This window comes from Mastigoproctus giganteus, chromosome 7, assembly GCF_048544385.1.
Source record: "Mastigoproctus giganteus isolate SK-2022 chromosome 7, ASM4854438v1, whole genome shotgun sequence".
NCBI classification, from domain to species: Eukaryota; Metazoa; Arthropoda; class Arachnida; order Uropygi; family Thelyphonidae; genus Mastigoproctus; species Mastigoproctus giganteus.
Genome location: NC_143581.1, coordinates 34,653,085 through 34,667,495, shown reverse-complemented (window position 1 = coordinate 34,667,495; position 14,411 = coordinate 34,653,085). Strand labels below are relative to the sequence as shown.

Sequence of the window (14,411 nt, the reverse complement as noted above, 5' to 3'; positions counted from 1 at the left end):
GTTGAGTAAGACACTAATTACAAAATTCTCTATAGGTAACTTTCATTTCATGCTATCCAAATGAAAGTCAGACTCAACTGGTTGATTATTACTCTTTGTCATAACAAATAAGATTCATTCCATAAAATAACAGTGTCTGTACTAAGAGTAAGAAAGCAGAATTGCTTCCTTGCACACAGCTGTAGTTGTGAGACAATCATGTCATGCTATGTCATTGGCTCACTCAAGCACTGTATAAATACAGTGCTTGAGTGAGCCACTCATGCTAAGTTATAAATTTTATTGAATAAGCTATAGCACTAAAAGAAAAATGTCACTCTTCTTTGCATGGATTCTTAAAGACAAATAAATGGAACTGTTGGTAATGGTGCTGCACTGCTTTCTTAACCCTCTGACAAGGGCACCTTAGGATAAAGTATGCCAGAGCCATACTTTTCTAATTTAAACAAAATCTATATAAATAAATCAATGCAAATTATGAATTCCTCAATTACTGTTTCTGATAAATCTGCATCAACTGTTTTGTTATTGATGAAGTTTGACCATAAAACATAAAAACCAAGCATTTTCTTAATGCCCATGTATGCATATTATATATATTCGAATGAATGTCTATTCATTGGAATATTCACTACCAATTCCTTAAATGCTGATGTCCAAGTAATTCTCCAGTGAGGCAAAGATAACCTAGTTGATTTCAATCCTTCCAAAACTCAGTAGTGTCATATCTCACAAAAAAGATTCTTCTGCTCCTATGCTTACCTTTGATGACACTCAGATTTCTAGACTTCACATATCCATTAGGAATTACCCTGACTTCTAATCTCTTGGCATAAGCACATCACAAATATTGCTTCCTCTGCATCTAAAAAACCGAGTTTTCTCTTTCACTCTCAGTGTTACTTTTCTAACCAGCTGCTCACTCTGTACAAATCTCGAATCAGCCCTACCATTGAATATTGTTCCAACATCTGGGGTAGTGCCCTCAAACCTCTCCGGCTTCTAGACTCCATTCAAAAGAGGCAGTTCGGTTAATTAATGACCTATCTCTGACAAAGTCTCCCGTTTCCCCCCCCCCCTCTCTCTCTCTCTCTCTCTCTCTCTCTCTCTCTCTCTCTCTCTCTCTCTCTCTCTCACATAGATGTTCTGTCTCTGCTGCATGCCTTTTCTATAGATACTTCCACGGGCAATGTTCTGAGTTGGCTTTTTTAACTCCCCCTCTCTTCCAAACCAGTCCAAACATGTGCCAGAGCCAATCTGCATCCTTTTACTTCAAATTCACAGAACCAACTTTTCTTCTTCCTCATTTATTCCTTCAACTTCCATTTTCCAGAACCACCATATGTATTTCCTGAAAATTACAATCTACAGAAATTCAAGTTAAATGTCAACAAGTATCTTATTTCATCTTCTCAACCTTCAACCTGTGCACAGTACTAAGTGGTATAAGTTCTAATACCTCTCATGTTTGGAATTTTCTTAAAAAAATCTAGTGTTGAAAAACAAGAATTTAAAATTAGCAGCATTTGTCCCATCCAATTAATTGCCAAAGCACACAACTATCACAACTGATCAATGTACTGCCCAATGTAAATGCTTGCTTCAGATGTTTACATCTCTTGGTGGTGACCATTCACTGCAGTGCACAGTATAATGTTATTTTTGTTTATTTCAAATGTCACTCGTAAAAAAAAAAAAAAAAAGATAAAATATAAAAAGTGGATTATACACAATTGTGTTCCTAATAAATTGAAAAGAAAGGATGACATCAAAAAGTAAACAATTTTAAATTGTTTCATGCTAATTTTAAGGTTATAAAATGGCACACCTTATCCCAAGGTCCATCTCTCAGAAGGATTTTTCCATGTGTGTTTAATTTTGTTCACAGAGAGAAATACTGCGCTTACGGAAGGCTGAAGACCAAGTGTTCAAACTTATGATTTACGCCTACAATCAACTTACGAGTCAAATATGGTTATCCACAGTTCTGTCCAAGTTGCTATTTATCTTTTCAAACTATATAGCACTGTTTGAAAAGATGAAGCTGCTATACATTTAAAAATCTGAGACATCATCAGGACAGCTGTTTTTAAGTTTGCTGGCTTCTCACCAGCAGATGGCCTTTATTAACGAATATATGGCAAACCACGAATAACCTATTTTGCCTAAGTGAACAGCCGAGTGGTATATGGAAATAAAACTCCTATTTTATAAATATAGCAGCAGTTATGCGTACCCTACACAGAATTGCAGGGGCATTTCAATGCAATAGTTGAAATCAAATCAAATCAAAATTTGTGCATGTTACATGTGTGTGAATTTCTTTAAAGTTGAACATAAGTGAAAAAATTTATATTAGAAAAATCTGTAAGATTTCAAAAAATTCTGAAATTATCTAAAATGAATGTAAATACAAGTCAAAGTTATTCAATTCTTGGTCTTTAGTGCAGGTGGAATGCCTCTCTGTAATTAAAATTTACGTTTATGAATTTCTACTTCCTACACCACTTAGCTATTCACTAAAACAAAATACATTTCAAATATGGTTTAGCATACATTTGCTAATACTCACCAGCTGATGAAACGCCAGCAAGCTTTGAAACAGCTGTCCTGGTAGCATCTCAGATTTTTAAATATATAGTGGATTTAACTCTTCAGATGATTCTGCACAATTTGAAAGATATTAGCAACTTGGGAAGAACCATGAATGTCTCTGAGATGAATATAATTCCAAATTAAAAGGTCAAATACTTGGTCCTTAGTCTGTCTTCAGTAAGAGCAGAATGATCAAAATGAAACACTTCATGATCAAAAACGCACACAGGTAATATATATATATATTTTTTTATAGTATTAGTAATAGCCGCATGGTGCAAGAAAGCCTATGGCTTATGCTGCACCAGACAAATAAAAAAACACAGAATAAAACAATGATAAAAAAAAATAATAATAAAAATAAATAATATAAAAGTTTAGAAAATCTTATAATACCATATTGGTGGACTAATAATAGAATAGCAATTGCTTAAAAAAACGGTACTCACCTTGAATAAATCTGCAGTGGTATATTGAGAAGAGGCAGTTAGTGTTTAGGTTGAATTGTTAGCTAAGAAACTAGGGGGGGGGGATGAAGAGAAAAAAACGGAAGTACTTCAAATTACTTCTTCCCTTTTTAATGACAACCAAGGATCAGATGTGTACACTTCTACCTCCTTGCGCTTATTTTAAATTCTGTTTTTTCTCTTCATTTCCCCCCTTAGTTTCTTAGCTAACAATTCAACCTAAACACTAACCACCTCTTCTCAATATACCACTGCAGATTTATTCAAGGTGAGTAGGATTTTTTTAAGCAATTGCTATTCTATTATTAAAAATAAATAAATAAATAATAATAATTAATAAAAGAAAAGGAAATTAAACCTATCATCCTATGCGCTTCCCTAACCCGAAGGTACTATCCGGATGACCTTTGAATTTCCCCAAACTGTCAGCCTCTACCACCCATGTAGGTAACTTATTCCAGTAATTTATAACTTGCTGGCTAAAATAAAACTTCCTGCAGTCCAATCTATACATTTCCCCCTGTAACTTGAATTTATGTCCCCTAGTTCTAGCATCTTTTATAATCTTGAAAATTCCGTCCTCGTTCATTTTACTGATGCCTCTCAGAGCCTTAAACACCTCAATCAAATCTCCTCTAAGGTGTCTAGTTTCCAAACACTGCAACCCACATATTCAAAGTCTTTCTTCATAAGGATGCCCTTTTGCCGATCTCACAAGGCAAGTTACCCATCTTTGGAAGCTCAATGTCTTTCTTTAGGTGCGGTCTACATACTTGAACACAGTATTCCAAGTGTGGTCTAACAAAAGCCTTATATAATGGGATTATCACACGTTCCTATCTCTACTTGCAAAAGTTCGATAGATCATCGATAGGACACCATGGGCCTTCCTTGCAACCTGTTAACAATGCTCAGAGAATTTCATGTCTGACCGTATCGTAACACCCAAGTCCCTTTCCTCCAGTACTGGGTTTAGTTGAACTCCGCCAAGTGAATAAGTTATTTTGGGATTACTGTTTACCAGGTGTAATAGCTTACACTTTGTTGGATTAAAGCACAGCTGCCATTTTTCTGACCATTCCTGAAGTCTATCTAGGTCTCTCTGAAGAAGCTCAGCTTGACAGTAATCATTAACTACTCTACCAATTTAACATCATCTGCAAATTTAGACATCACACCCTCTATCCCTTCATCGATGTTGTTTATGAAAATTAAAAACAACAGTGGTCCTAATACTAATCCTTGGGGAATCCCACTTCTTACATCAACCCAATCTGAGGAATAGCCATTTATCACTACCCTCTGCCTCCTGCCATAACGAACGAAGTTTGTTATGGCAGAAATTTGGCAATCAAACATAACGAAGTTTGATTTGATTTCAGCTACTGTAATGGAATGACTAATATTTTATGGCACCGATATATTTTTTTTTTTGGGCAATATCTGCATTACGGGAATTGTGCATAGGTACATCGTCATGAAAAAGAAAGACACTCTTTTCTGTTCTTTTATTGACTCTAAATTTTTTAGAATAGCACCATGGGCATCTCCAATGATCGTTTTCTTATGTAGAATGTAGTCCATCAAAAGAATCCTTCCATATCCTAAAAAATGGTTGCCATTATTTTGCTGGTGGTGGGCTGAGTTCCAAAATTTTTAAGTGGTGGTGACCCATGGTGTTTCCATTTGACAGACACACGAACTGTTTATAGATCCCAGTGATGAATCTGTTTCATCACTGGTTACAATGCTTGCGAGAGAAACCCTTGTGGTACATCATGCACATATAAATTTTCCTCACAAATTTGAGCTCTGCTCTGTTTCTGGAAGAGGTATGAACATTTTTGGCACCCAGTCAGAACTGACCTTTGACATAGTGTTTATGAAGGATAGTTACAGTGCTGCACCCTCAGCAATACCACATTCTCTGGCAACCATAGACACTTTAATATGTCCATCCAGCACAATCAGATCTTTGATTTTTGGCACATTTCTGGAGTTGCCACGTAGGTCATCCCTAGCAGGGGGAGGGGGTCACCTATGGATTCTTGAATCCATTTAAACCAGTGGTTTTCAATCTTTTTTTTTTATAACGGCACCCCTAAGTAACATTTTATTTTGCTGCACCCCTACTCAATTTTCTGCTTGTTAGATCCGATTCTCTCTCTCTGTATATATATATATATATATATAATATTAAAAAAATGTTATATGATAGTTATTACAATAATATAATTATAAAAATTACATTTCATAATACAAATTATATATATACAGTATATAATAATTTTATTCTTTATATAGAGGTACTAAGTAAACATCAATTATAGATCACCACAAAATTAAAAAGATACTGTACACTTTTTTATAATGAAATGAACATATAAATTAAAAAAATATATACGTTTAAGTAACTTAAACCCAAATTACGTGGCACCCTGGTTGAAAACCACTGATTTAAACTGTTAACTAAAATTTTATCCAATATTTAGAAGAGGTAGCATCACCATATACAGCTTTCATGTGTTTATGGATAACTTTTGGTCCATTCCCTCATTTTGTCAAAAATCTGACAATGGCCTGATGCACCAATTTTGTAAGATCCATATTTTCCTTTGGATTTGCTACTTTAAATCTCTTCTGCTCTTCCATAATTCACTGTGGTGAACTGGATCTACACAAAAAAAGATCGCCATTTCTGACAGTATGATAAAACTAGTTTTTATATATTGAGCATATTTACAGTGATGGTAAACAACTTATCGAATGTCTATAATAAGTGTAAGAAGAGTAACTTTAAAGACCACTTTTTTTGAATTTGCTAAAATTTCTATTAGAAAAATACTGTTTTTTATATTTTTTGTTGAGTGAACCAAGTTCCATTAACCACATCCTTAACATTTTAATCCCACAGAAATAATTGTGACTGATTATTACTAATTACCAAGAAATGTGCTCCTGGAAATTTTTAAAAGAGCTAGATTACCTGGATAATGAAGGATGTACAATAAAAATTGATGAATTATTAGTACTGACAGTTAAATAATGGCATTAAGTGCAAGTTGCTGCTATGAATTGAGTGGAGAAGGGTGATGTTTGTTGTTTGGTTTTTAGGAGCATTAGCAACCAAGGCCATATTGCTCCGGGATATGCAGTGGTCATTCCCTGACTTTTCCGCATCCTCCGTATTTGGTGGTGACGGGCTCGAACCCCGGTCTAATCAAGAAGCGTGTGCTGCGCACTGCTGCTCCTTCCCACCTGGCTACGGAGGCGCCTGAGTGGAGAAGGGAGGTGGTAATCAATGGACACTGCTCTTGGTGGACTAATGACATTAATGGAGTACTCCAGGGTTTGGTGTTGGGCCCATTATTGTTTTCTAAATTTGATGAAGGTATCTTGGGCTTAATATAAAAGTGAACAGATTATACAGAGGTTGGCAGGGTTGTTAATGATAACAACAGTATGCTACTGCAACATGATCCAGAAAGGTTAGTCAGATGGGCTGAGAAGTGGCAACTGAAGTTAAACATTGACAAATGCAAAGTACTGCATACAGGTAGCAGTAACCCCAGAGTAATGTACCAACTGTATGGTACCACACACACAGGGTAATGGAGAATGAAACAGATCTGGGGGTAATTGTGGAGTCAGATATAAGTTTTCAGAGTAGTGCTGACAGGCTGCAAGAGCAGCTCATGGAGTCTTGTCAATGATATCCAGCAGGGGTGGCCAACTTAATTTGTGATGCGATCTACTTTTTTTCTTAAAAATGTGGCACGATCTACCATTTCAAGAATTTCATTGCACATGGTTAAAAAAATTAAACACATTGAAAAATGTTGTTTTTTAAGTTTAAAATGAAATACAATTCAAAATTCTTATTTTAAATTCATACGTATTTAAATGTTTAAATTTATGCGAAGTTCGTGTCTTAATCTCATCTGCTAAGCTTTCAAAATCAGAAATATACCGTGATAAGGCCAACTGTAAAGAATCTTCTGTATGCAAGTCCATAAGAGTAGAGCGATTCTTTGTCTTTGGTTTTTTTTCCCAATACGAAAAGGCCGATTCACATACATATGTGGAACCAAAACAGGAATTTAAAAGTTCACTGCATTTTTTTAGATTTGGGTACTTTTCTCGGCAAACATATTTCCAAAAGTGTTTTTCTGATGATCTGGCTTTTCGGAAGATATCGTTTCGCAATGTAATATTTGTTCTGTGAAAGCTCTCGGCAGATTTTTTCTGCAATTTATTTCATATCTAAGTCGACATTAAATTGATAAGAAATATATTGACCAATGTCTTCAATTGTTTCAAAATCATCCACAACTTTCTCAATTTCAGAAACATATTTCTCTCTATTAAATTCAAAAACAGGATTTTTTGCAAATGAACTTGCATATTTGCAAAAATGATAGATTTTTTTTTTTTTTTCTTTGAGATCCTTAGCCATCGCCAAAAAATTGATATTTATATGCAGAAATATTACTAATCATGCCACCCACATTTTTATTTTTTCTCTGTAATTCCAAATTCAGATCACCTAATTTACTGGTAAAATGTGCCAAAAAAGCCAGGTCACACAACAACTCCGTATCTTGTAGCTGCTGATAATCATCTCCCCTTTGATCAACAAATTTTTTAATTTCATTCAGCAAACCCCAAAATATCTGTAGAAACTTACTCCGACGCAGCCACCACACATCTGTGTGTAATATCAGATCTGGTTCATTTTCATCGAGTTGCATTTTGAAAAGTCTCCTTTGAAGAGATTGTCCTCTGATGGAATTCATGATTTTGAAAGCTATGTCCATAACACTTTTAGTATTTAATCTTTTGCTGGCCAAGACTTGTTGGTGGATTATACAGTGGTAACTCAAAAAATCAGGGAATTCATCATCCTTTTGGCACAACGTGATGAATCTGTTAAGATTCCCTGTCATTCGTCTGGCTCCATCTGTTGTTATTGGCACGAGCTTAAATAGTTGGAATTTAATTTTTTTCAATAAAATTTTTGAATGTGTTAAATATATCAAGACCTCTAGTTTTTTCTTTTAACGAAACCATACCCAGCAGTTCTTCTATAGTGGCAGAATAATCTAATAAAAATTACGAATTTTATACGAATAAAAACTAGCAATTGAGCTGTATCACTTTTGTCTGTAGCACTGGATTTCATCCAGTTGTAAAGAAAAGGACACACAATTAGCAATATGAGCACGCAATTGTTCGCTCATATTTTGACTCATTTTTTCGATGCGTCGCATCACAAGTATTTCAAGATAATTGCAGATCTTCAAGAGCACTTTTAATTTCATTTTTGTTCTTAAAATTTTCAAAAGGAGAATCTGTTATTTCTAAAAATGCGTCTTTGAATTGACCATCCGAAAATGGTTTGCATTTTTTTGCGAGATGAATCATTTTAAATGATGCTACAGTTACTGCTTTAGATTGTAAATTAGGTGTCACGAATAAATTTTGTTCTGTGAATAATCTTGATTTAAGTTATTTTAATTTATTTTTTATTTTTTCTAAGGCCACTATTAGGCGGAAAATCCAACTGGTATTTACCATGCAGTGTGTTGAAGTACCTTTCTAAATTTCCTTTTTTGGGTCTAGCCACGGAAGCATTGCAAATCAAACAACTTTTTTTTTTTTTTTTATCATTACAAAAAAGTATTCTAGTTTCCACTCTTGATGAAAATTATACATTTACTCTTTTTCGTAGTATTCATTTTAAATCAAGGGATATTAAATTAGCGTACAAGTGCTGCCCAGTTATTAATATTAAGTAAGCTAAATAAGCATTCAACACATACACTATGCTCTCCACAACGTAACTGCATGAGTTTTCGCTAGAAGGCCTAGCTGCTGCGCAGCAACAAGGATAGTCACGTGGTTTAACGGATTTGTAATAATCGTATGCAGTAGGGCATATAATTATAATAACATTTAGATTTTGACTAATCTATATTTTATATGTTTAATTTTAGGAAGGATGTAGAGCTACTGGAACGAGTATACCTAGAGAAGTGCAACGAGATTAGTAAGGAGAACAAAGGGGTTCTCTTACTAAGAAAGGCTTAAGTTCTGCAAATTGCAGCATCTGGACCTTGATCTGATTGAGGTGTATAAGGCTTTGAATGATTTCAGCAAGCTTAATGCTTATTGGATGGATTCGTCCTTCCTCTTGCTCAGATTATGCACTTGAGGTGACAAATTCAAACCAAGGAAAGATAGTTGCTGACTAGATGTGCAGAAATTTGCCTTTAGCCAGCAAATGGTTGATTGCTGGAACAAATTTCCATCTGTCATTGCAGAAGCTGATAGCTTAAATAAATTCAATGAAGAACTAGAAAAACCTTTGTAACAAATGGAAAGGGTCCCTCCCCCTCGCTGATGCTGAACTTGCTTTCTCGTATCATTTGCCACAACCAATGCTAATTATCTTATATAGAAGAATAATCACCTCCTTATCCCTGATAGCAAAACCTCAGTATATCATTGACAATACACCACGAGCTGCCCTGCCTAGCAGCCTGTCTGCACTGCTCAGAGAATTTCATATCTGACTGCACAATTATTCCAAGTCTATTTCATTCCCCACTACTCTGAGTGTACAACCACACGTTGGTACATTATTCTGGGGCTACAGTTACCCATACATTGTATTTTGCATTTGTCAATATTAAACTTCACTTGCCACTTCTCAGCCCATCTGCCCAACTTTTCTAGATCCTGTTGCAGTAGGATACTGTCATTACTATAATTAACAACCCTGCCAACCTTTTTTATCATCCACAAACTTTTACATTAAGCCTGATATACCTTCATCAATATCATTGATAAATATACAAAACAAGAATGGACACAACAACAAACCCTGGTGGCTTCAACAAATACCATTAGTGTATGAAGAGCAGTGTCCACTGTCTTGTCCCACTCAACCAGCCCTTTATCTATAGTAGCAACTTGCCCTTAATGCCACACTGCTCCAATTTATACAGCAGTCTTTTACATACAACAGTACTTACTAAAATCCAAGTATATGATATCAAAATAATTTTTTGCATCCAGTTCCTTTGTGGCCACATTGTAGTATCCAATCAAATTGGTCAGACATTTTCCCTTAACAAACCCACGCTCTGTCTGAACTATAACTTCAGATTTACACAGATGATCCTGCATTACTTATTTAACCAGTGACTACATTATTTTTCCTGGAACAGAAGTTAAAATCACACGTCTGTAATTACGTGTGTCATCCTTTGATCCCCCTTTGTGAATTGAGGATACATTTCCAGTCTGTGGGAACCTCTCCTGAATCCAAGGATTCTCTCATAATTATGGCTAAGGGTTTGCTTACTTCCTTTGCTGCCTCCTTTAAATGTAACTGGATAGATTACTTTCCCCTTTCACCCCAGATGCCCTTCTTATGTTTAAGCGGAGCAATATGGCCTTAGCTGCTAATGCTCCTAAAAACCAAATAACAACAACTTATGTTTAACCTTCAACTATATTTCTTCCACTTTCCTCTCAGTTATTACAAAATCATTTAGCTTCCTGTTAGAACTTGATAAACCTCTAGCGTCCCCTTCCCTAAAAAATCCTTCATGTATGAATATAGATGCAAAATACTCATTAGTTTGTCAATAACCTGAGCAGGTTCATCGACAGTCGAACCATCAATATCAAGGGAGCCAATCTGATTCATTCCCTTACATCTAGAGTTTACATAAATAAAGAAGCCTTTGCAGTTTTTATTTGCATCCTATGCCAAAGATTTCTTATAATCTGCCTTTGCTTGCCTAACCTACTTTGTGACTTGATTACCAACTAGCTTATACCTACCATAAGCTTCTATGTCACCTGATAATTTATATACATTCCATGCATTTTTCTTCTCTGTCAAGTCTCATTAGTTTAATCTGGCATCCACTTATCCTAAACCTTGAACAGTATTTCTTAATTGGTATGAAAAGTCTAGTAGGCTGCATGATTAATTCCTTGAATACTTTCCATTTAGAATCTATAATTTGCTGTTGGTATCATCATTAGTTGGTTCCATTGTATAGAATCTAAAAACTGTCCAAGACCACTGTAGTCACTTTTACAAAAGCAAAAACCCTTGCCCTTGATACATTGTGATCACTGCAACCTAGTGGTTCCTTTATCAGCAGATTCTTAACACATGAATAATCACTGCTGATAATTAAATCAAATTACTCCCTCTGGTTGCCTCTTGTACATGCTGCCATAGAAAACAGTCATCCAATAAATCCACAAGTCTTGCTAGTGTGTGAATGACCAACCCACAAATTCCAGTCAATATCTGGAAAATTCAAATCTCCCATTATAAGACATTCCGATTTACTAGCCTGCTAATTCTTTGTACAGTTGTTCATTGTACTCATCAGTCATTATGCCTATAATACACTCTTACTCTCATTTTTGCCCTACCACTGCTTATGTCAACACCAAACTGACTTAACATTGCACTGACCACTCATGTCAACTGGATACACTGCCCTAGATTTGATGTTTGTTAACAGTATAACCCCCACCTCCCTTCCTATGCTGTCTGTCCTCTGTACACACTATACTCTCCATATTCAAATTCTGTATTCCTTATATCAATGTGACACCACGTCTCTGATATTCTAACAATGTTCACATTTGATGTTTTTGTAACTATGTAAAGGAATTTTATGCTAAGCACTAATAATAATAATAAAAAAAACAATTTTATAGAATAGATTTAGGAGTTCACTAACTCTCCTTACCTGCACTAAATTAACACTAAAACATAGTAACACGAACTGTAGATTCCTGTTGCAGTGAAACTCAAATCATAATTTCTGACAATTCCTGATTTTTAAAATGAGTTATATAACCCGTAAGTTATTTTTTCCTGAAGTCAAGAGGTGAACCACTAACAAGCTGTGCAGGCCACAGGTTGGCGACCCCTAGCATAGAGAATGATGTACAAGTATGTATCGGTTTCTGGTAAAACTACACTTTTGGTCTATAATGATTTATTAGTTGTTAGTGATTTTTGGACATTACTGTTATCTATTAACTCTCTAGAGATACACTTTATGCCCACACTTTCAATCCATAAAAATTGACTGACAGCATTGGAGTACATGCATATTTGATTAATAGGATTATCTAGATTTTAAATGTCAGTAATAGTCAGACTGAGCATTAGTTGTTATTACAAAGTCTTTGTTTTTAATGTGATTAGCAGATTAATATATGTACTATTTATTTTTAGTATCTAATGCATCTGTATTTCTTCAAGACAAATGTTATTCTTTATAATCTAACTAAACATGTCAATTACGTTAGGTTACCAATTTCAATAACAGCACATACAAAGTTTAAAAGAGAGAGAGTGAGTTTGTGTGCGCGCGCAAAGTAGTTATTACTGCTGTCAGAACTCTGCTAACGCACACTGCGAAAGTGTATATATGCTGAATAAACAACAAGTCTAGGGCAATTACCAGTTGTGAAATTATAACAGTTCACCATCCCTTATTTTATTTTACATTTTTACTAGTTTATTATAAGAAACTTGGAAGACATGCTAGTTTTAAAAAAATAAACTAGCAGTGCTATTCTACATTTCAGTCCACTCAGTGAAGATGTTCCTACCAATATTTGATCATTTTAATTAATAGTTTACTCCAGTCAACTCATGAATGTGCAAATTATAGAGTCAAAAGTAACTTGGGCCTGTATCTAGCATAACAGGTGGAGCAGCATGATGGACTCAGCATTTTGCCCTTTCGATTTTTAAATTTCATAAAAAATTAGTAATAATCAGTGAAATATTTATATAGCATCTTATTTTCTCAATTAGCCACTTCTGACAGTTGAAATAAACAAGCTCAAGGATTTCATTTTTTAAAATCAAGCAGAACATGGATAATGTCAACTTGACTGACTTGTAGGCACCTATGAAATCGTCTGAAGTACATGCTTTTAGTATCACATATTACTATTGTTACATATTATTCTTGTTATTAATATAATAAAGAAGTGCGATTCTGCGGTCACTTCGAATAAATCTGAATCACATACATATATTTACACACATGTGTATATATATATATATAACGAATATGTGCTGATTGCATATGCTAGATTTTAATATCTCACACAAAACAGTTGTATAAAACCATATCTCTGTGCGCTCATGTGCATTGGAGAGTTGCAAAATATACTAATGAGATAAAGCTAACCTAAATTCCACTTTAATAGTGGCTCAATTCTAGGCCTACATGTTGAATCCAATACATTAGGCAAGACAAGTAATGTGAAAATGTTTACATCATGGATAAAAGAGATATACGATACACACACACATTGTGCCACACAAATTTTAAATCCTTTAAAATATAGAATTTAGTTCTCGTTGAATAATAACTAATTTTAAGAATGATAGTCATCTAGTAGTGAATGAAGTCGAACTCCAACTAAATGTCAGAAGACTAAACAATGTTTAGATAGCAAGTAATCTTTCAGTCATTCTAGTTCAGAATCTTTTTTTTTCTTTTTTTTTTAATGGCACCTGATAATTTGCGAAAACAATATGCCTATAAAACACCACAAAGCATATTATTTTAGAGATTACATGAATTATTACGTCACGGTAATATGAATCCTGCCATTACGAATAACTTAAGGCGGTACATACCTTACTTTTTATTTCGATACGACTATTCTCTGCTCGACTAATGCACCTCGAATTTCTTAACATTTGTGTATATCAGAAAGAAAGAACATCAATAAACAAACTCAGATTGCAAGCTGCGAGATAAAAGCACTAGAGGAGTTATTTGTCATTCAGGCCGGAGTACACAACCTTGCCCCGTTCCACATTGAACCAATCACTTTGAAGTTACTCCTCTAGCCCACGATGAATCGTCGCAACCTCGTGAGCAGACACCTTTTGCTACCGGTATATAAACACAATTGGGCACAAGATTAAATTATCTTAGGGTTTTTCACTACCACTATTCTTTTAAAAATTTTCGTACCTACAACGAATACCTATAGCGATTCTATACAAAGGTTGCCACAGTAGCCGATGGTGGCAAGGTGTTTTGAGGGTAGCAACGTTCCAAATGAACGGTATAACAAAGATAGGATAGCAAATCTATAACTTCAAGGTAATTAGGGTGCGAGGGTAGTAAACTATGATATAGTGTAAAAAATTACGGAGGTCCTAAAGTCTCGAAACTTTATTAGACGGTTGAACGACAACTTGAGTAGTCGAGACCCCGCTAATTTTCGTAAAGTCGGAAAAATACTAATAATTTATTGTAATTTTTCCTTGTA

At 34.9% G+C, this 14,411-nt stretch overlaps 1 protein-coding gene across 1 annotated transcript in view; it reads right to left on the bottom strand.

The window, feature by feature from the left end:
- Nucleotides 1-13,930, bottom strand: part of par-6 (partitioning defective protein 6) — a 45,445-nt gene extending 31,515 nt beyond the window's left edge. Inside the window, exon 1 of the mRNA XM_090376829.1 lies at nucleotides 13,768-13,930. Coding sequence (XP_090232955.1) covers nucleotides 13,768-13,830 — 63 coding nt within the window. The 5' untranslated portion in view covers nucleotides 13,831-13,930. The remainder of the gene's footprint in view (nucleotides 1-13,767) is intronic.
- Between the last annotated feature and the right edge of the window lie 481 nt (nucleotides 13,931-14,411).